This window comes from Capsicum annuum, chromosome 6, assembly GCF_002878395.1.
Source record: "Capsicum annuum cultivar UCD-10X-F1 chromosome 6, UCD10Xv1.1, whole genome shotgun sequence".
NCBI classification, from domain to species: Eukaryota; Viridiplantae; Streptophyta; class Magnoliopsida; order Solanales; family Solanaceae; genus Capsicum; species Capsicum annuum.
The window spans coordinates 209344318-209363254 of record NC_061116.1 but is presented as its reverse complement, the minus strand read 5'-3'; the positions used below and the strand labels follow the sequence as shown (position 1 = coordinate 209363254).

The 18937-nt window shown below is 35.9% G+C and overlaps 1 protein-coding gene across 5 annotated transcripts; it reads right to left on the bottom strand.

The window, feature by feature from the left end:
• Positions 1-109: 109 nt before the first annotated feature.
• On the bottom strand, positions 110-14792 carry LOC107855402. 5 transcript variants are annotated; one of them, XR_001670248.2, is made up of 10 exons: positions 14561-14792; positions 10451-10817; positions 7874-10371; positions 7634-7779; positions 5573-7444; positions 5371-5419; positions 5037-5284; positions 4839-4946; positions 754-994; positions 110-659 (listed from the first exon to the last, which is right to left on the bottom strand). XR_001670248.2 is itself a non-coding variant. In XM_016700408.2 (9 exons), the coding sequence occupies exons 2-9, from the start codon at positions 10632-10634 to the stop codon at positions 808-810; spliced, it is 5292 nt and encodes a 1763-aa protein (XP_016555894.2). In that variant the 5' UTR covers positions 10635-10817; positions 14561-14792; the 3' UTR covers positions 110-807. The 5 variants fall into 5 exon arrangements, 3 of the variants coding, with proteins under 3 accessions (XP_016555894.2, XP_016555895.2, XP_047269828.1); XR_007056763.1 differs by having other exon boundaries at positions 7889-10371; positions 14561-14789; XM_016700408.2 differs by having other exon boundaries at positions 110-994.
• Positions 14793-18937: the final 4145 nt, after the last annotated feature.

The window sequence follows — 18937 nt, the reverse complement described above, 5'->3', positions numbered from 1 at the left end:
ATCTTTCATGTCGAACCGAGCTACTTTAACTGCCAAAGGAGTGGAGCAAACTTTAGTTAAACAAGAGATAGGGATGTAGTTTCAAGGAGGCTCGAGCAGACCCATCCCAAAACAAGTTATAATGTCTGCACAAGCAGTTGCACATTAAGAACCATACCAGGCAAAGTACAGGCATGATCTAAAACTCTGTACAAGGGAAATAATTAAATACCAAGCTGCTCCAAAGCACCTTTTTCATCTAAACTATGTTCTGAACAATCTCAACAGCTTAGCCTGTTTCCAGCTGTTAACTCTAAAAACTACACATGGTTGAGGGATCCATCAACAGAAAAAATAGCCTTCATCAACAAATAAAAGGAGGCACCAACATAATAGATTATGAGCCTAAGTATCTCTTATACATGATGGCCAATACAAATACCCCATACCTGCCTAAAGCAATTATAGTAACTTCCACAATTCTGCAACGAGAGGTGTGACCAACTGTAGCTTAGAAGCACAGGGTATGTACTCTCCCCCTTTCTGGCAAAAAATGATGGGGCACCGGGCACCCTAGTCTCTCCTCCCTTCACTAAGTTTGAAGAGATGTACGTGGAATGACTAATATTTTCTTGAAATGATTGAAGATGATATAAATGGCCTACAAAGCTACATTGCACCTGAGATGAAAATTTTGAGTCTGTTCAGCGATACTGGTTGTGTTCTATTTTCTTCTTGCTAGCACTAGTACATGACTAGGACAAAAATGTCTACCGGAAGTTGAGGTAATTGATGACAGAGCACAGGGAAGATTCAATCCATTTGTGATTATAGAGAAAGACAGTGCGTCTCAGTAGGGAGATCTTTCGGTACTGGAAGCGCTTTGACGTATCTCTGAGGAATACCATCATATGGTCCCCGACCAAGAAACTTTGCAAACCGATTGATAACGCCGAACTTCTCTTGGTCTTGCCCATCCACTATCACATCTAATACTGATGCTCTCTTGTCCAGTCTGATCAGAGGAACCACAAATTAGAAAGTAAACAGAGCTAACTATGCATAATTAACATACCTTTTTCAGGTAAAAAGGAAGTTGGTAAAGCAGACAATATCTATATCTATATGTAATATAAATGGAAGTGTGCAGCATCAAAAGATAAAATGGATTGCCAAGAACTAATAACAAGTCAAATGGCAGTGGACATCAAAGACTTCAGAAGTGTGGATTTCCTGATAAAAAGTTCATGTTTATACAGAACCAACCAATAAGTACAGTTAGCACTATCCCATTTTCTAATGGAGTGGAAATCATGGGCAAAGACCTATCATCATTCATCAGCTTTTTAGTTACTTAGATGTGCTAAATCAGAAGCAAAAGGTCATTGCAGTACAAAGTAAACCCATGAATTTCTGAAATTGTTCTTTGTAAATCTGAGATATGCAAATCTGTCGCTAAAATGTAGCACTACATGTAGTTTCTACATAATTAACAAATTCACCTTTATTTAGCAAAACTAGTTTTAGTGAATTATGTAAATAGAAAGTGACACTAAATAGATGCAACTTCATTTAATTCAGAAAAAAATGTTGACCATATTAGGTAGATCAATAAAGGAGAAGAAATCATGCCATTAAGAAACACGCGAACATATAATACTTCATTAAAGGGATGAAATTCTAAAATAAAATATTGACAATGAATATAAATAAGAACAACCCATACATTTGACTCTAATATTGATCAACTCATAGCTTCTTCCTTCGCGTCTCATAGGAATGTTATAACGCAATACCAATATATATAGTCCACCGCTAATTTATCAAAAATTTAAGTGGACAGGACTCTAGTTTAACTAAAAGTTCACTACAATGTAAACTTTAAATATTAGTACAAGTTCATATCCACATATATAATCTTAATTATTTTCCTCGCCTCATTAATTACACCAAGATTTTCAAAGACACCCTTTTATTAATTGTGATTAATGAACTATTATTGTCATTCATAAAAGGGTCCTAATTCTGATTTATATTTGAGCTTCTCATTTCAACCAACCTTTAAAGACTAGATGATATCTCCATGTTCAGATGTTTAGATTTCTAACTATTACCAAACTTATCTTTCTATAGCATCTTTTTTCTCTTACTATTAAATTTTTCTGCAAGTTCTCCTTCACATATTGAAGTTCTACAGTTTTTTTTTTTGAAACAATACAATTTTTTATTTTGTGCTTTTGGTTATTAATATTACAATGAATTTTAAAATGTCAGTGTGAATGGTAGTAACATTTAAAATGAGATCTTACCATCACATCATATATATTTACAAAGCAAAAGTTACAGAGTCTGCGAACCAAAATATCCTTGAATATCGAAGGAGTGTCGATTGATATTACTTAACTTTAGTGACAGCGAATTATTGAAATAAGAATAACACACACACACACACGTGTATATACACACACACACACATATCTGGATCGGCGAAAACTCACTCGGTCTCGATTGATATTACTTAACTTTAGTGACATCGAATTATTTAAATAAGAATAGCACGTACACAAACACACACGTGTGTTTGTGTGTGTGTGTGTGCGCGTGCGTGTATGACTTGATGCAAAAAAAAATTAATTGATTTAAATTTTTACAAATTAGGTGAAATTAACTCATGAACCCAAAAAAGAGGTATGTTCAAACTAAAGATAAGAAAAGGTCAATGTGTATTGTTCTTTCCTTCCTTGGTCTCACGTTTAATCATATCCTAGTAACTTATCCAATTATAATGGATTAATCGCTAATGCAGGAAGAAACCACTACAAATAGGTATCTTTCTGTGTAAGAATAAAAATGCAATTAATTTAAATACATTAAACAGGCAAGAGTTGACATGCAGGGAAAGTGACTATAGAGTGGTCTACCTTAGCTTATGCCTGTCGACAATAAATACTTAAATCTTAGGTCCAATAAAATTGAATTTGAGGTCTAGATATATTTAATTATAATTTTAAACCTCAACATCTCATAATGTTCTATACCAATTTTATGTAGTTAGAGAGATACTACAAAAATTAGAATATTTACCAATGTTTAATAATTATACAAATAGAGTAAAAATAAACATTCACATTAGGAGATAGCGTGCTGAAATTAGTGTTTATACCCCAGATTAGTAGGTTATTACCAGAAGCATTCTTTAGATTTAATGTGACCTTTTAAATTGAACTCCACAAATCTCCCTTTAAACCAAAACTGAACTAATGCAGAACAAATCATAAATAATTTAGACGTAAAAAACCACCCTAAACGAATTACAAATCAAATTAAATCTGAAGCAAAAGATAAGTAAAAGATTTATTTTAGTAAAAATTTGCTTGTTTATGAATTTCTAGATATTAGGAGTTCTTGCTTATTAGTTCAAACAAGGAATGATTTATTAAACAGATCTTGAAGTCCTAAATATTAGGGCTATATTAAATTACTAATATATCTAGCATGAAATCAATTTTTAAAGGGTTAAAAAGACTAACAATATTTCTCTAAGGGCCTTAATTCTTTTTAATGTATGTGCTTGGCAAGTGACCCTACGTAAATATATTGAACTATGTCTTTGTGCTATAAAATAAGACTTAATTAAATAAAAAAGTATTAGGTTCCTTAAAATGATGAACGTTAATCCCATTTAGGCAGTCAACTTCATGCAAGTATCCATAAAGATGAATGCACAATTTTTTAGAAGTTACATAAGTATTAGTATTAAACAATGTATATGACTGTAAACTAAAGAAAAAAGTGTTGAGTTTCCTAAAATAGTGAATGACTCAATTTAGCTAGCTCAATGAAAAAAGATTTTTTTGCGATAATTAGTAAATAACATTAGCAGTAAACCTTGCATCATGACAAATATAATTTGTAGAATTGCATACATGTGCACCCACATCCACATTGGCTCGTTCCAAGTATTGTCTATTTAAAATATCATATACCATTCATCCCATATATTTTGCTCATTTGCACTTGTTTTTTTTGCCACCACTTTTTTTATGAAGACATTGTTCATTTACCACCTCTTATACAATACTTTCAATAAAATTCTCCAATACATATTTTAGGACTCTTTCTACTCCAAGCAAAGTCTCGCAGACTCTCCACTGCAATGCCGCACTCGTGTTGGATTCTCCAACAACACCCTATTTTTGAAGAATCCAACACGCACCTGCCGACATTTTTGAAGAGTCCGAACAACATAAGACTCCAAGTTAGTCAATCAAGATTAAAATATAATTAATTTTTTTGCCCCAAATTTGTAGCTCCCAAGTCTTTTAACAATATTGTACTTTAGCATTTTCAGTATTATTTAAATCTTATTATTTCTTACATATCAACCTATTAATTAACATAGTTCATTACTGAAAAAGGCAATATAATTATAAATGTTTTTAATATGTGGCTAAAAGAGAAAACAACAATATATTATCGACAAGAAAAGTTGAGTATGGGGTAGAGCTATCATAAAAAGGTAGGGTAAAGGTTAAAATAAGATCATTAGATAATAAACAAAGACAATGAGAAGAAAAAAATAAGAAAACGACACGATTACACCAAATCCCTCGTTATATAAAATGGGACTTTTTATCGTAGCGTAACGATGAATTTAACAAAACAATACAATAAAATTTAAGTAACAATCAAAACAAACGTTGTATTTAAACTAACAAAACAATGAAATACAATAGGGAACAACCATCCAAACAAGCTGTAAATAACCTCATCTGCTATAGCAGTGGCAGTCAACAATTTTCAGCAAAATGTTGCTACTGGAGCAAAATAGAAACTGAAGATGAAACATAAGGTATTACCTTGAAAAATCACTTTCCAATCTCCTCACTCTTTCCTGCAACTCTTCAACAGCCTTGACATAATTATCTTTATTAATCCTCTGAGAAGTAACACACTTCTCGGGAAGTCTACAAATTGCATTAAACATATCATTAGGATCTGAAGACCAAAAAAGTTACAGATGTGAATGTATGAGCTCAGGCAACTAGAAAACTCACAGGTCTTTGTCATCACAGGGCATATTCAGATCACCATTTGAGCAACAAACCATGTTGCATGCATCCCCCAATGCCAATCTGGAGATGGAGTAAGCCACACACTCATTCTCTGAATTAGCTTCTGAAGAAAGAATTGCTGCAGGTGGAGAGGGGAGTAGTTGCTGCATAAGCTGTGTGGTCAATACAACCCTTCTTTTAGCTTTAAGCCTTGGTGGACCTTCGTCGTTAAAATCAATGCTTTCTTTAATCTGATAATAGAAAAATACAAGCTGTTAGAAAAGTAAGGCAACCAAATATAGAAATCAAGAGGATTATAGTAGTCAGTTCATTATACCTTTTCAGTAAGCCTATTAGCAGCTCTAGCCCACTCTCTTTCTGCCAGGCTGCAAAGCGCAAATTAAAAGATATCAGTACGAAGCTTGAAATAATATAACAACCCAAATGAAGACAAGAAGGGACTAAAAGGAGGTATAGAGCAGCAGCTGAATAGAATGAAAGCAAGAGGACTTATCAAAGAAGTTATGCAGAACACAAACCTGATTGTCTGGCCGCTTCGTGAATCCACCGAAACTTCCTTATGCCAGGGAGTTTTTTCAGATGCAACAAGTTTCCGCTTCATGGGTTTCAAAATTAGGTGCTGACGACCAACATCCTCTGGCAATGTTGGGGAAGAAAAATACTCAATTGCAGCAGAACTGGGGACAGAATTTGGCGCAACACTACCGATTGTACTTCTATCAGATGTTGCAGGCATTATTTGCAGCATAGTATTAAGTGCATGCAAACTACTGGAAGACTTCCCAATAGTGAAAGGTTGTTCCACTGTCTTCATTGCAGCTGCTCTACCTGCATCATACATATGTAACATCTGGCCGTTTTTTAAGGTTCTGCACTGATCAAACCAGGAAGTTTCCAACTGAGGATTATTTCGAGTTTGTTCAAGGGTAACAGAATTTGTATTATTGCCGTGAGCACTGCTCTGAGAATTATCCTGATGAAGTGCAAGTACATCCTGAGGAAACAGTTTCCTCCCTTGCTGAGATGAAATACTTCTTTGCAAATCCTCCGGCCCAGAGAACCCTAACGTTTCAGCGTCCCCAGAAGGAACGTGTGGAGCACCTGTACTGCTGCCTGCTACTTTGATTCTTTTGAACGCCCTATTGCTTGGATCGATCTCCATATGGTTGATGGTCTGCATTTGGTTTAACAGGGAATAGTTCTGATTTGAAAGGTTTGGCTTCAAAGATCGGCCAAAGGCTTCAATATCTCTCTGCATAGATGCAGAATTAGCAGGAGATCCTCCCGAGATATAATTGACACTAGTTTCTCTACCCTGTGAATCATTCATCTTCTGAATAAGGTCAATATTTCTCACTGATATATGCTGAGAAGGACTTTCCTTTTCACGACGTTCCTCCCCTTCAGAAGAAACCAGGGACTTCGCTGAGCTAGGATCAGTCTGGGATGCACCTTGCCTCTCTGGAGCAGATAATGATGACTCCACGATATTCAATTGATGTGATTGGGAAATATGGGAAGGATCTGTGCCATACTGAGAACTAAAAGGTTGCTGGGGTGGTGGAACAGTAGCCCGCACACTGGATAACATTTTTGAAGACGTACCCTGCTTACTGATGCCAGACACTAATGCCTGAGAGATTGACACTGGCTCTTGGGATGTAACTTGATTTGTAAAGATACTTTCCATGGTACCATTGGAATTACTTAATTGACACTTGTCTGCAGGGAGGATAGGCTTATCCTGTGTATTGTCATCCACAGATTGACCACTTGCAGATCCTCTGCAAGAATCACCTTTCTCTGTATGAAAGGAAGCATGTTTATCAAATGACACACTCATGGGTTGATTTGTTGAGAGTTGTACAGAAGTCCTAGCCAAATTTGGAGTTTTAAGCTGATCTCCCATACAAGGAAAACCAGAATGAGAATCAAATGCTGGAGAAAGGTTTCCGGGCATTGAAAATATAGAAGTTACATTATTGCTACTTCCTGGAATACCAAATCTTATATTCTTCAATCCTTCCTGGGATAGATCAGAAGGTGAATGAAAGGATTGAACCTGATGAGGGGGGCACATCGGTCCTTGATTCTTCTCACCAGTGTCAACAGCTGAATGACTTGAATGTGAAGAGCGAAAAGTTTGGATAGGGCTCTGAGACGTCAACGAGTGGTCTTGGACTGGTGCACGTCGAGATGGAGGGCCAAGTTGTAGACCAAAGCCTTGGGAGGCAGCAGACTGACTCCTCAGGTGATGAACAAGAGACTCATCAGAATCCCCTGCTTCAGGCATCTTAGATGATGCTTTGTTTTCAGAATGACCAAACTCTGCCACAGAACCACACTCTCTCGACTGGTCCACCTTCTGAATAAGCTGTAACATGTTTGGACTGCAAGAACAGAAACAGTCTAAACATTGAAGCCAGAAAAAGAAAGCACCAGAAAGCAGTCTCTACAGCTCAATTTGACAGTGAACAAGGTTTAAAGATACGTACAAAAGAACATCTAAATCGTACACTATCTATTAAAATGTACCCATGACCACCACTAATAGTTCTAAGAATCAAGAAATCAACTACCTAGATTCCGCAACTTTATTAGGTGAATGTAAGTCGAGAGATCTGTTGAAAAGACCAGGAATGGTAGATACGCCACCAGGAAACCTGCTTTGACAATGCACCTCACTAGAGCCTTTGTAGTCCATCAAACCATCAGACAACTGCCCCTGTACATCAAAGAACATTAGCCCCTCGTTGTTTATCAAGGATATAAGGAACAGAGGGCTCTTCAAAAATATACTACATTAGCACATATATCACCTTCTCCAGTTCTACCTGACTATGAGGAACCTGACCAAAAACTTTTGACTGTCCATGCTGGGGATTGTGCTGCACTATAGACTGAGAATGAGTAGATTGTTTCATGCTACGAGGAGGATCAGCATCCTCATCCACGTTCCCCAAGGGATGATACTGGAACTTCGGAGGCCAAGAATTTTTCCGACCACCCTGATCAGACGGCTTTTGCTTCCCCATGAGAAGACACCTTGAATCACTGGCATCTGATAATGCATTTTCCGTAACCCCACCAGCAGAAGAATGAGGCTGCAAGTTAGAGTGATAGCTGTCATTTGAATTATCCTTCTTATCATTGTTCTCCATCTCATGCATTGTAAACTCTTTATCACCAACATAAGGTGATGACTGCAAAACCTGGTTGTCCTTCATACGTTCATGCTGTAAAACCCCCAAGCCTTCATTTAAATTAGATTTAACCAAATCAGCCTTCTCCCAGTAATTAGATTGATAATTATTTTGAAGAGATTGACAGGTTTCTTCACCACCCTTCGTCGTACTTGAGTTTGGAGCTGTGGCAGAGCGATACGAGCTAAGAACCTCTGAATTCCCCTGTGGACTAGCCATAGATGATCCCACATGCTCCATATGAACTGTAGAATTACCGTGTGGACTAGATTTCAGTGCCACACCACCATGAAGGACTTCGTCTTGGATAAATTTCTTCTGATTGTTCTCCTGCAAACGTTTTGATGAGTTCTCACTCAAAATACTAAAAGTTGCATCTCCAGAGGAAACTGTTGAGCCAAGAACACCCCAACCAGCTGATTTCATCCATGGCTGTCTAGCTCCACCAAGCTCAGGCGTCAAAGTACTAGAACCCCTTCTTGAAATCATATCTGTGTCAAGAGGATGTGAAGTATTGCTAAACATCTGCCTAGCTTCAGCAACTGACGTCTGCAGTGGACCAAAATCTGACCACTTGTTTCCTCCATCTGATGACTGGACAGGTCTCTGAGAATTTGTTTGCACACTCTGACCTTGTTCATATGGAAACCTGTGCCCCTGGACAGCAAAAGAATTCAAGGACGGTGCTAGGGGCAACTTGTCTTCAGTGGAAGATGCTTTATGTCTCCCACTGTTATACATCAGATTCGGATTCACTGAAGGAATTTCAGCACTGTGAAAATTCAAACCACTACATTCCTCCTGGGGACCAACATCACTGCTCGAAGTTTCTGCAACAGCAGACTGCATAAGAGCACTCCAAGTACCACCTTGGATAGAAGGAGATCCAGTAAGCAATCCTGCACTGTCAAACAGATTACCACCTTCCTCGTTCCTATTAGGGCTCTTGGAAAAGGCACCCCATATACTGTCGTCTGAGCCAAACAGAATTCTTTCTTCTGTAGGATCTAAACTGACTTCATTATGTGGTGAAGAAGCTTGTGCCGCAGCTTTCTCCTGTGAGGTCTCTGCGGGAATGGTTACATCCAGTCTACCACAGAAATCCTGGAGAACTGAACCTTTTTGCACATTATTTGCTTGCTGAAGATTCTCAGTATTTACGGCATTAGATAGAGCTTGACTTACACTGTGACCAAAAAAACCTTCACCTTGCGAACTCTGTCTATGAATGGAAGTCCCATCCTGCCCACTGACTTGATCTGACAATTCAGCACATTCATTAACCGGAAATGAACCACTAAAGGTTGGCGTTGGCTGTACCGCAGGCTTCTTAGTTCCCAACTGTTGAAGTTGGCTCAGGCTTCCTCTTGAATTGGCAACAGGAATTCCATACAGAGACTGATCAATGTGTTGAGGTATCAAGCCTATCAAATGTTGTGCTTGTCCATTGGTGGGACTGAATCCATTTGCAAATCCTTGAAGGACTGGAGAACCATGCTGCAACCAATTTGTGTTGCCAAGCTCAGTTGCCTGAGCAAAATTTACTGCTCCGGAATTATTGGTGCCATTAATAGAAGCAGGAGAATGGTTACTAGATGCCACCTTAGGAACGGGAGAAACCTGATTTAATAGATTTTGTGGCCCGGCATCTAGTTGCTGAAGTTGTCGTTGCCTCTGAAGCTCTTGCATCTTCATGAACATGACTTGCTGTTGCAGTTGCTGCATTTCGTTAAGACCAGACTGCTGTCGTTGCAAAGATTGCAGCAAGTTTGATTGCTGATAGTTCATTTGCTGACCACCAAAAAGATCAAAACTAGCAGGACTTCCAGAAGCATCTGACCTAACTAGTCCTCTTGCCTGCTGCTCAAGACCCGCCCCTCGCTGCAATTCATGAAAAGATGAGCCCCCTGAGGCAAGATTACGTTGATTAGAACCTGTATTCACAGCCAAAAAGTTTGATTCATCCTGCCTTGTCTGGTAATACTGATTATCATACATGATTCGATTCAAGTTTGGCTGCTGACTTTTAGCAAACTCGGCCCATGGAGTTGACTGTGCAGAATCCAAGCCACGCTGCACATTAAATGGATAACTGCTATGTCCTCTAGTAGTATCTGCAAACAAAGGAAAATAAGAAATCGTCCAACGAGCTACTTGGCTACCAAATAAAGTTTAGACAACATATCAAATTACCAGAGTTCTGTAAGTTGTATGCGTTAGAACTCAGTCCACCTGTCTGACTCTGGCTTCCAACCCCCAAAATGTTACTTACAGCTGACAAATTCCCATCCACTACAGGAGAATGATGTTGTCCTTGTGACGAACTGTCTTGTGCGAAAAAGTTGTGAACCCTATCTCTGACTTCATTGCCAGGCATAGATAATTTAAGTCCAAAACCTTTGATTATTAAATGTCCCGAGCAACTACTAACATAGCAAGATATCAATAAAATCAACTTTTTTGATGTCCGGCATTGCAATGCAAAATCCAGAACTTAAACATGGGATTACTATTCATAGAAGCTAAGAATCAGCTGCCTCCTCAAACAACTGCATAAAACCTGCAAGACATTCATCCAAGTTCAGTTAGGTGAAAGTAGAGACATATTCTGTCAAGTGGAAACAGCTATTACTTGAGATGACAAAGAAGAGGTATACAGTTATACTTGAAGATTCCCACCTAGTTTGACGGGACCATTTTAATAAACTATATTATATATAAAATGGAGATACAGAGGATCCGTAGATTAAAAAGCTGTCCCGCTGATTAATAAATAAAATCTTACTGGTCATACCGTTTCCTTATTTACCAAGGGCAAATAATCTCAACAACTCAATAACATGCAACTGTAAAAGCTGACCACTGTACAGCATTTATTACAGTTCTGTTAAGACATTTTAATCAGTGGTCAGCATCCTCATATCAATAAATATCCTTCCTACTACACGGCACTAACACCTAATCCAAAACCCAAAAAATCATTCTTTGACTATCCTGAACTATAATCACACATTTGGCCCCACTCATGCTAAATCTGCAAGAGTTTGAATGTCATCCTAAGCCACCAAATTGTTTTGCACCAAAATCTATTCAATTGTTTGTAAAACTATACCGTAGTCGCAGCAAAGTTTTGCCAAATTGCTAAATTGGCTGTAAAGAGGAAAAGTTTTCTCTTCTGTTCGCACTTGGCAGACACTCTAAATGCATTGAAAGAATTCTCAGCAAGATATGAACCTTGTTTTTGACACAATCAATGCAATAGATGCAATCCGCCACATATTAGTTAAATTTATCACTAAAAGAGAGCCATGCTTGGTCTTTAGCCCAGACTATGTCTAAGGAATAACTCGGATCTTTCGACTCACAAAAAGGTATGTAATTGGAGGAATCAACGCATGGCGACATGATCTCAATCAACTAATTATCTACAATAAAAGATAAAACTAAAAGTAAATCTTGACTGCAGTGAATCTGTAAAGATTGTGGTTCATCAGGATCTATCTTTATGAGAGGCGAACAGTATTTCAAAAGGGGAGAAATCGCAACAAAAAATAATAATGACAAGCCTGCAGATATTTAAAGCACGAAGCATCATAAACACATCTTCGAGGTGAAACGCCGAAGTTATAGAAAATACAGAATTACCTAAAATATAAAAAATTCCTGTTCATAACATCAAATTGCAATCCATGTTACAAATTTCATCATCAAATATCCAATAATGACGATATTAATTCCAACATCTCACACTGAACATCTTTAAAATGTAATTGCAATGGAACACGGATAAGTTCAATTCAAAGTTGATTTCTAGCTCCCAATTAATCGGTGATTCCTAGTTCGCAACATTAACAATGTGTCGGATTCCTTGCCAACCTAAGTTATGTCCAGTTATCCTTACCAGCAAAGATCAAGAAGATACTGGATCAGCTAAGAATATACTTTATATGGCAGGGCAACAAAAGGGAAAGGACATTCCACCTAGTCCAATGGACCAAATTCACTACAGGCCGAGAAGGAGGACTGGGAATCAAGAACCTAAAGCAACACAACAGAAGCTTACACGACTAAATGGTTGTGGAGGTTCAACCATGACACTGAAGCGCAGTGGAGGAATGTCATTTACATTAAATATGGAGCTGACATTATGTGGTGTGCTGGAAATGTGACTACTCCATATGGAGAAGCACCACAGCACTTAGACTATACTTCGGAGAGAACATTGGTTTTAAAGTTGGAAATGATGAAAAAGTGTCCTTTCGGAGCGACAATTGGACCCTCTAAAGAACCAATTCCCTGACTTGTAGGGATTGGCTATCCATCTTGAAATTTCACTGGCTATCTACAGAGAACAAGGCACCATTTTTATTGTTCTGCCGACAACAAGGCTCTTAAAATTTCACATTTCTAAGAAATCTTTATACTTAGGAAGTTGGAAGAGGAGTTGCTTTACGGCTCGTCTTAGAACCACCTCAAAACTTCAATGACAGTAAGCATACCTTAGTCTGGAAGCCACACAACCAAGGAAATTTCACTGTAAAATCTTGCTACAACTTCACCTAGACAAGTTTCCACCAGAGTCATTGGCCGTGGTCTCAGATTTGGAATATCTCGGTTGGTAGCCCAAAATGCATGCCTAACACATAACAATCTTAGGAAAGGGACTTAATTTGTGCAGAAAATGCCTAATATGTGGGGAGGAAGAAGAATTATAAACCATCTTTAGATTCATTGCAAGGTAAGATCAAAACTTTACCATATTTTCCTGAACTTACCAGATATAAAATGGGTAATGCCAAGAGACACCATGATATAACTACATTGATGGAACAGAAGCATGAGAGGAACAAGAAGACATTGTGGTGGAATATGATCCCACCATGCATGTGGTGGTCAGTTTGGAAAGGAAGGAACAACAAATATTTTGAAGAACAAGCTAACTTACTCCAACAGATCATGTTTAACTGTAAACTTTGTTCTATTTTTGGTGTAGGGAGGAATTTGTAAACGAAGCAGAATCCATACTTCGCCTCTTAGAACTTCTATATTACCCATTAACGGAATCACTCCAGGATCGTTGATATCGTTGATACCGTTGATACCTTTGTCGATGAAATGAATGGGATCTAGTTCTTAACAAAGAGAAGTATGGATCTTCCTATTGAATATATAGAGACCAAAAATCCACTGACAGGTTCCTCACTAAACTGATAAGAAACACATTTCCTACAATATTTGACTAACACCAGCTCTCTTTCTGGAATAAAGCATTCAGATATCAATTCAAACTAGATTCTTTCCCAACTCCTATTCAGTTTCTAAAGGTAATTATAACTACCAACAATAAATTTTTATGTTGTTGATTATTAGCATGCAACAGGGTTGGATGGAAATAAAGTTACACCTTTTAGTCCAAATTTGAGAAACTTTCCAAGTCATGTTAATCTGCCTCAACAACAACTAGCACCTCTATCCGCGACTAGTTGACGCTTGGCTACCAGAATCTTCAATGTCCATTTTCTCCATTTGGACTGGTTTCATTCAACTAATTACTAACATGTTAATTCCCTAGCATGAGAACAACACTCAATTGCTAAAAAGGCACCATTTTTTTTATAACCAAGGTATCCAGACTCACACCTCAACTAAATCCACGAGATACTTGTCACCTCCCACCAGCAACAATAGATACCGGGTGAGGTAACTCTATCCACCAAGTCCAGGACATATGGAAAAAAATCACCGCGAGCTTTTGCCTCCGCTGGGATTTGAGTAAAAAAGGCACCACTTTTTTTTTATAACCGTGCTATCCAGACTCACAGCTCAACTAAATACACGGGATACCTGCCACCTCCCACCAGCAACAACAGATACCATGTAAGGTAACTCTATCCACCAAGTCCAGGACAGATGGAAAACAAATCACCAAGCGCTTTTGTCTCCACTGGGATTTGAGTAAAAAAGGCACCATTTTTTTAAAAACCATAAAAACCGTAGTATCCAGGCTCACACCTCAACTAATTCCACGGAAACCTGTCACCTCCCACCATCAACAACAGATACCAATTAATGTAACTCTTTCGACCAAGTCCAGGACATATGGAAAAAACAAGGATTCGAGTAAAAAGGCACCATTTTTACAATTCCAAGTACCATCTTAATACAAATTAAATAAATCTAACATACAATCAATGACAAAATTATAGTTACAGCTGTTCTACTCACAGTAAAATAGCCAGAAAAAGCTAAAACCCCAAATCCATAGATACTAGGGTTCCAAAATTTGAGAGAAAAAACACTTACAAAAATCCCGAAGATGCACCGACTGAGCTTGGAATGGATCCTTTGAGTAGGTTGATTGTAGGCTTACGAATCGCCGATAGAAATGGCAATTGAGTGCAGAGAGAAGCTAAAGGAGAAATTATAAGTGAAGAGCGAGAAAGTAACAGAGAGACAGAGATATATAAAGTGAGTGCATTTTCAACACCACTGGAGCGGTGTTCGGGTCGGGTCGGGTCGGATCGGATCGGGTCGGAAATGATATCCGATCCCAATCCAAATGTGGGTGTTGGCTTGTTTGGACTTTGGATGGTTGTTGAATTGTTACTATTTGTTTGGCATGTATTATATTGTTAGTTTAAATATAATGTTTATTTTTTATTATTATGTAAAAGAAAATTGATAATCATGGTGTTTGAGTCATCTTTTATGCACCTCAACTGAATGATTGAGCCTTTTATCTCTCGCACTGATAAAAGTATGATCATGATCATAACATTTTTGAGTATTTTTTAAGACTAGTCACTAAAGGGTTCTTTTGTTATTTCTCTATTATTTATAATGTTGTATAAATAAAACTTTGTAGGGTTTATTTTCTTAGTTTATGCTTGATATTGAAGAAACTACTCTTGTGAGAGAGTGTTCTCAAAATTAAAATTAGGGCATATAACATAAGGGTGAATTCTCTTGTGTGTTGCAAAGCTTGAGGCTTTGGTGCTTTGAGAGGTGGATGCCCCTCTTGTGTCATTGTAAAAGTTAGGTGTTTGTTATATGAAGTGTTAATGTTCCAACAGTGAATATACTTTTGGGTTGTTAAGAATACATCTACACTTGTCTAACTATCTATCTTTGTTTCTTATTCTAATCTTGTAGTTTGTGTTGTTGTTGTTCAAGCAGTTTGGTTATTGTGGTTGTAACATTGTTGTTCTTCATTTTTATTGTCATAATATAGTTTGGTTTGCTGCTGGAAATTAGGTATTAACCACCTCATTACATAGTGTTCTTGTTGTGTTCTTGCATCCGAGAAGGGTCACCAAAAGAGGTTCATAGTTCCTTGAACCAGTGGACTGTTTTGGTGTTTGTTTTCTTGTATTCTTGGGTTGTCTTGTATCACACACCACAGATGAAAAAAACCACTTAATGTTTCTGAAATTTGCTGAGAGTATTGCCTAAATTTTTTTGTATCATATCATTAAATTCATCATGATATAACGATGAAAATCTCATTTTCGTAATGAGCCAATTTAATGTGATCGCATTATCATTTTTTTTTCATTCCGTCTTCATTTATTATTTACTCTACTTTTTATAATAGCTTTATTATGTATCTCATTTTTTAGATTTATCTTTCAAATTTTGTTCATGTGCGACTTTATATATAAACAGAAAATAATATAATACATGTAAATATTATTTCATTAAAATAATATATACACTATGATATAATACAATAGTATAACAATATCTAGCAACTACACAAACAGAGTTCTAAACGGAAGGCCCATTTGGGTTATTTGTTTCCTTTTGGGAATATAATCCAACTGAAAGTATCAAAAGAATAATTCAAAGTAATTTTTGGTCTTAAATTCTCCCTCCAAAAGAGCTACACGTCATCATCCTAACTGATTTGTCAGAAGAATAAATAAATAAAAGTTCAATAAAGTTCACAATCTTTATTTCAAGTTTAATAATAATTGGGTTATTATTTGGTTAATGAAAAATAAATACATTATTTAACATGTGCACGTAACTAATGGATGCCATTTTCATGTTGATGTTTTGTTATACTAACAGAGCAACTTACCAATACATTCGAGAAAGTATATTATGTACTTTTTTGGAATATTAATAAAGTATAGCATTAAGCTAGTATTGACTATAGATTTACTAAATATTTATTTTTAAATATTATTGACTATAGATTTATTTAATGTTTATTTAAATATAGATTTTAAAATTTTAAAAATTAATTAAAAAAAATCAAATTCCAATTGGATCAGTTTTTGTATTTTTAGGATTTTCACTCACAACATTCAATAATTTTTCAAATAAAATGCATGTTCAAACACAATTTTAAGTTTTAATTTCAAAACCTATGACTGAAAAAGAGCTAAACATTGTAGTGCTTTCTCTTTTTTAGAAGCTTTACGATAATAGTTATGGCTTTTATCGAAAAGGGTTCAAATATCTTTAAAGTATGTAAAATTTATAACATTTATCATCCGTTAACAATTTAATTTAATTATATCCTTAAATTTTCTTAATTATGTCAAAATATTTTTATTACACATAAGAAAAAGATTGATCGCTAAGACCTAAATAAAATGTTCCTTCGCCCCACCTTCACATTTAAATCAACAACGAGGAGTAGAAATGTAAAGATGGATAAAAAATAAAATCATGTAAATGTGTAAAGATTACTTTTGTTGATCATTAAGACAAATAAAATTAGTGGTAAGGAGGAAAAATAATCATTACAAATAATCTTGTTTTTCTGATTGGTTGTTAGCTTTTTATTTATAATTTTTAAATTAAATAAAAAATAAAAAATGTACCTTAAAGATATCTAGATAAATTGCATACACACTGCAACTAATCAAGTGATTAATTAACCTGCCAAATTGAATCTAATACCATTTGGAAATAGATAGAAAATCGTGAAAAAGAAAGGGAATAAACTGGTAGAGAAAATAGAACAAGAGAATTAAGTCAGTATTTGATTTAAAGATTGAAAATAAATATAATTTTTTTTTAATCAAATAGCCAAAGTTGACCTTATTTATTGTAATAACAAACGGTTCAAAAGGCAATGTTCAACCGACCAAGCTAAAAAAAATAACAATCAAAAACAGAAAAAATTAAAAAGAAATAAAAGAGGAAAGTAAAACTAAAACAATAGGAATCTTCTGAAATAAAAGATTTTCTACATCTTTACCGAAAGGGACTGATGACGGTGCTATAAGACTTATTTCAACGACTTCGACAAACACTAAAAGATATTATTATAGGCAGTCTGCCAGGCTTTAACACAAGTGTCATGGTAATTCATATCCAAGATGAAGATATTTCTTGGATCTTGTTTTTGGTACTAAACAAGTTCGTCTTAGCAGGTAATTTTGTACCCTTCTTACATACAAAAAATAGATCTGAGAATCATGTGTTGCGTCAATTTCATAATCAAATCATTTATTTTCTTCGAAATGAGCCTCAAGGACACTAATAAAATACATCAAGAAGTATCTAGATAGACGATCAATCTAATAACCTACGTTATCGTCTACAGTGTAAGCTCCTTTTGCATTCATTTCATTAAATTATAGTTGTATTAATCATTGTGCCTCCTATGGTGAGTCTTGAATATTTCGATAATTAATGATACATGTAAAATTAAACATACTGCTAGTGAAGAAACTATCTTTTTATTTCTTCACTGAGCACATATTGAGTTTTATGAACTCTTTTCGATTTTCTTGAATTAGTTCTAACTATTTTCATACTAATTCATCAAGGGATATACTAATTTTCCTTCAAAATATTCTTTAAATCTAAAGAATCTGTCTCCATGACAATAAGAACAAAATTATTTCTCATACAATACTCTATATTATTTTCAAAAGAAATTGCTTTTCTATATTATTTGGCTCTATCTTTTATTCTATTAGCATGGCATGTATGAACTTTTGTCCATTTTAGTATTATGACCCACCTGCACAATATTAAAAGATGATTTGTTGAACAAGTAGTAAACATGTTTGTTCTTATTGATCAATTAATCTAAAATCATAATTCTTCTCAAAGTCTTTACGGCTAGATAATAGAGTTGTTATCTGCTGGCGTAAAAATTAGGATTTCATTTACCCTCAGGTGATTAAACTCTCTCACTTATCTAGGTAACTCATAATTTATAGATCTCATTATCAACATGTGAATTCAGAGATCTGCATAATACTTCTGCAACCAGAAAAAAAAAGATTCATAAAAGGTATTTTTTAATTAATATCAGACTCAATGGTCCATTTTATTTATCGACAAATCTAATCCATAAAGTTTAAAAAGAAATAACCAGAGAAAAAAATAAAAGGAAAAAAAGCAGCCCAAACTCGACCCAACAAAAATCAGGTTAGGCATATAAAATGTATTGTTGATTGATTGGGTATTTAATTGTGTGATATGTATTTGAAAAAGTAAAACTTTGTACTTACTTATATGTTGGTGTCACGCCTCAAATCCTATTGGGGCGGACTGGCACCCGTAACCGAGGAGGCCTGGGAGAACCAGCTCATAACCTTATACTTCCCATGCATACCTCTATGACAACCCGAAATTCGGACAGAATCATGTCGCATATAAAAGGAAATAATCACCTGTATAAGCTCGAGCACACATATATATGTGTGCTCG

Bases quoted from the DNA above. Each gene is read 5' to 3' on its own strand.
- LOC107855402 (XM_016700408.2), bottom strand. From the start codon at position 10,634: ATGCCTGGCAATGAAGTCAGAGATAGGGTTCACAACTTTTTCGCACAA. The intron at 7,780-7,873 runs GTGATATATGTG...TTTGATGTACAG, and splicing joins GTCAGGTAGAACTGGAGAAG to GGGCAGTTGTCTGATGGTTT. The intron at 7,445-7,633 runs GTAGTTGATTTC...CTGTTCTTGCAG, and splicing joins AATAAAGTTGCGGAATCTAG to TCCAAACATGTTACAGCTTA.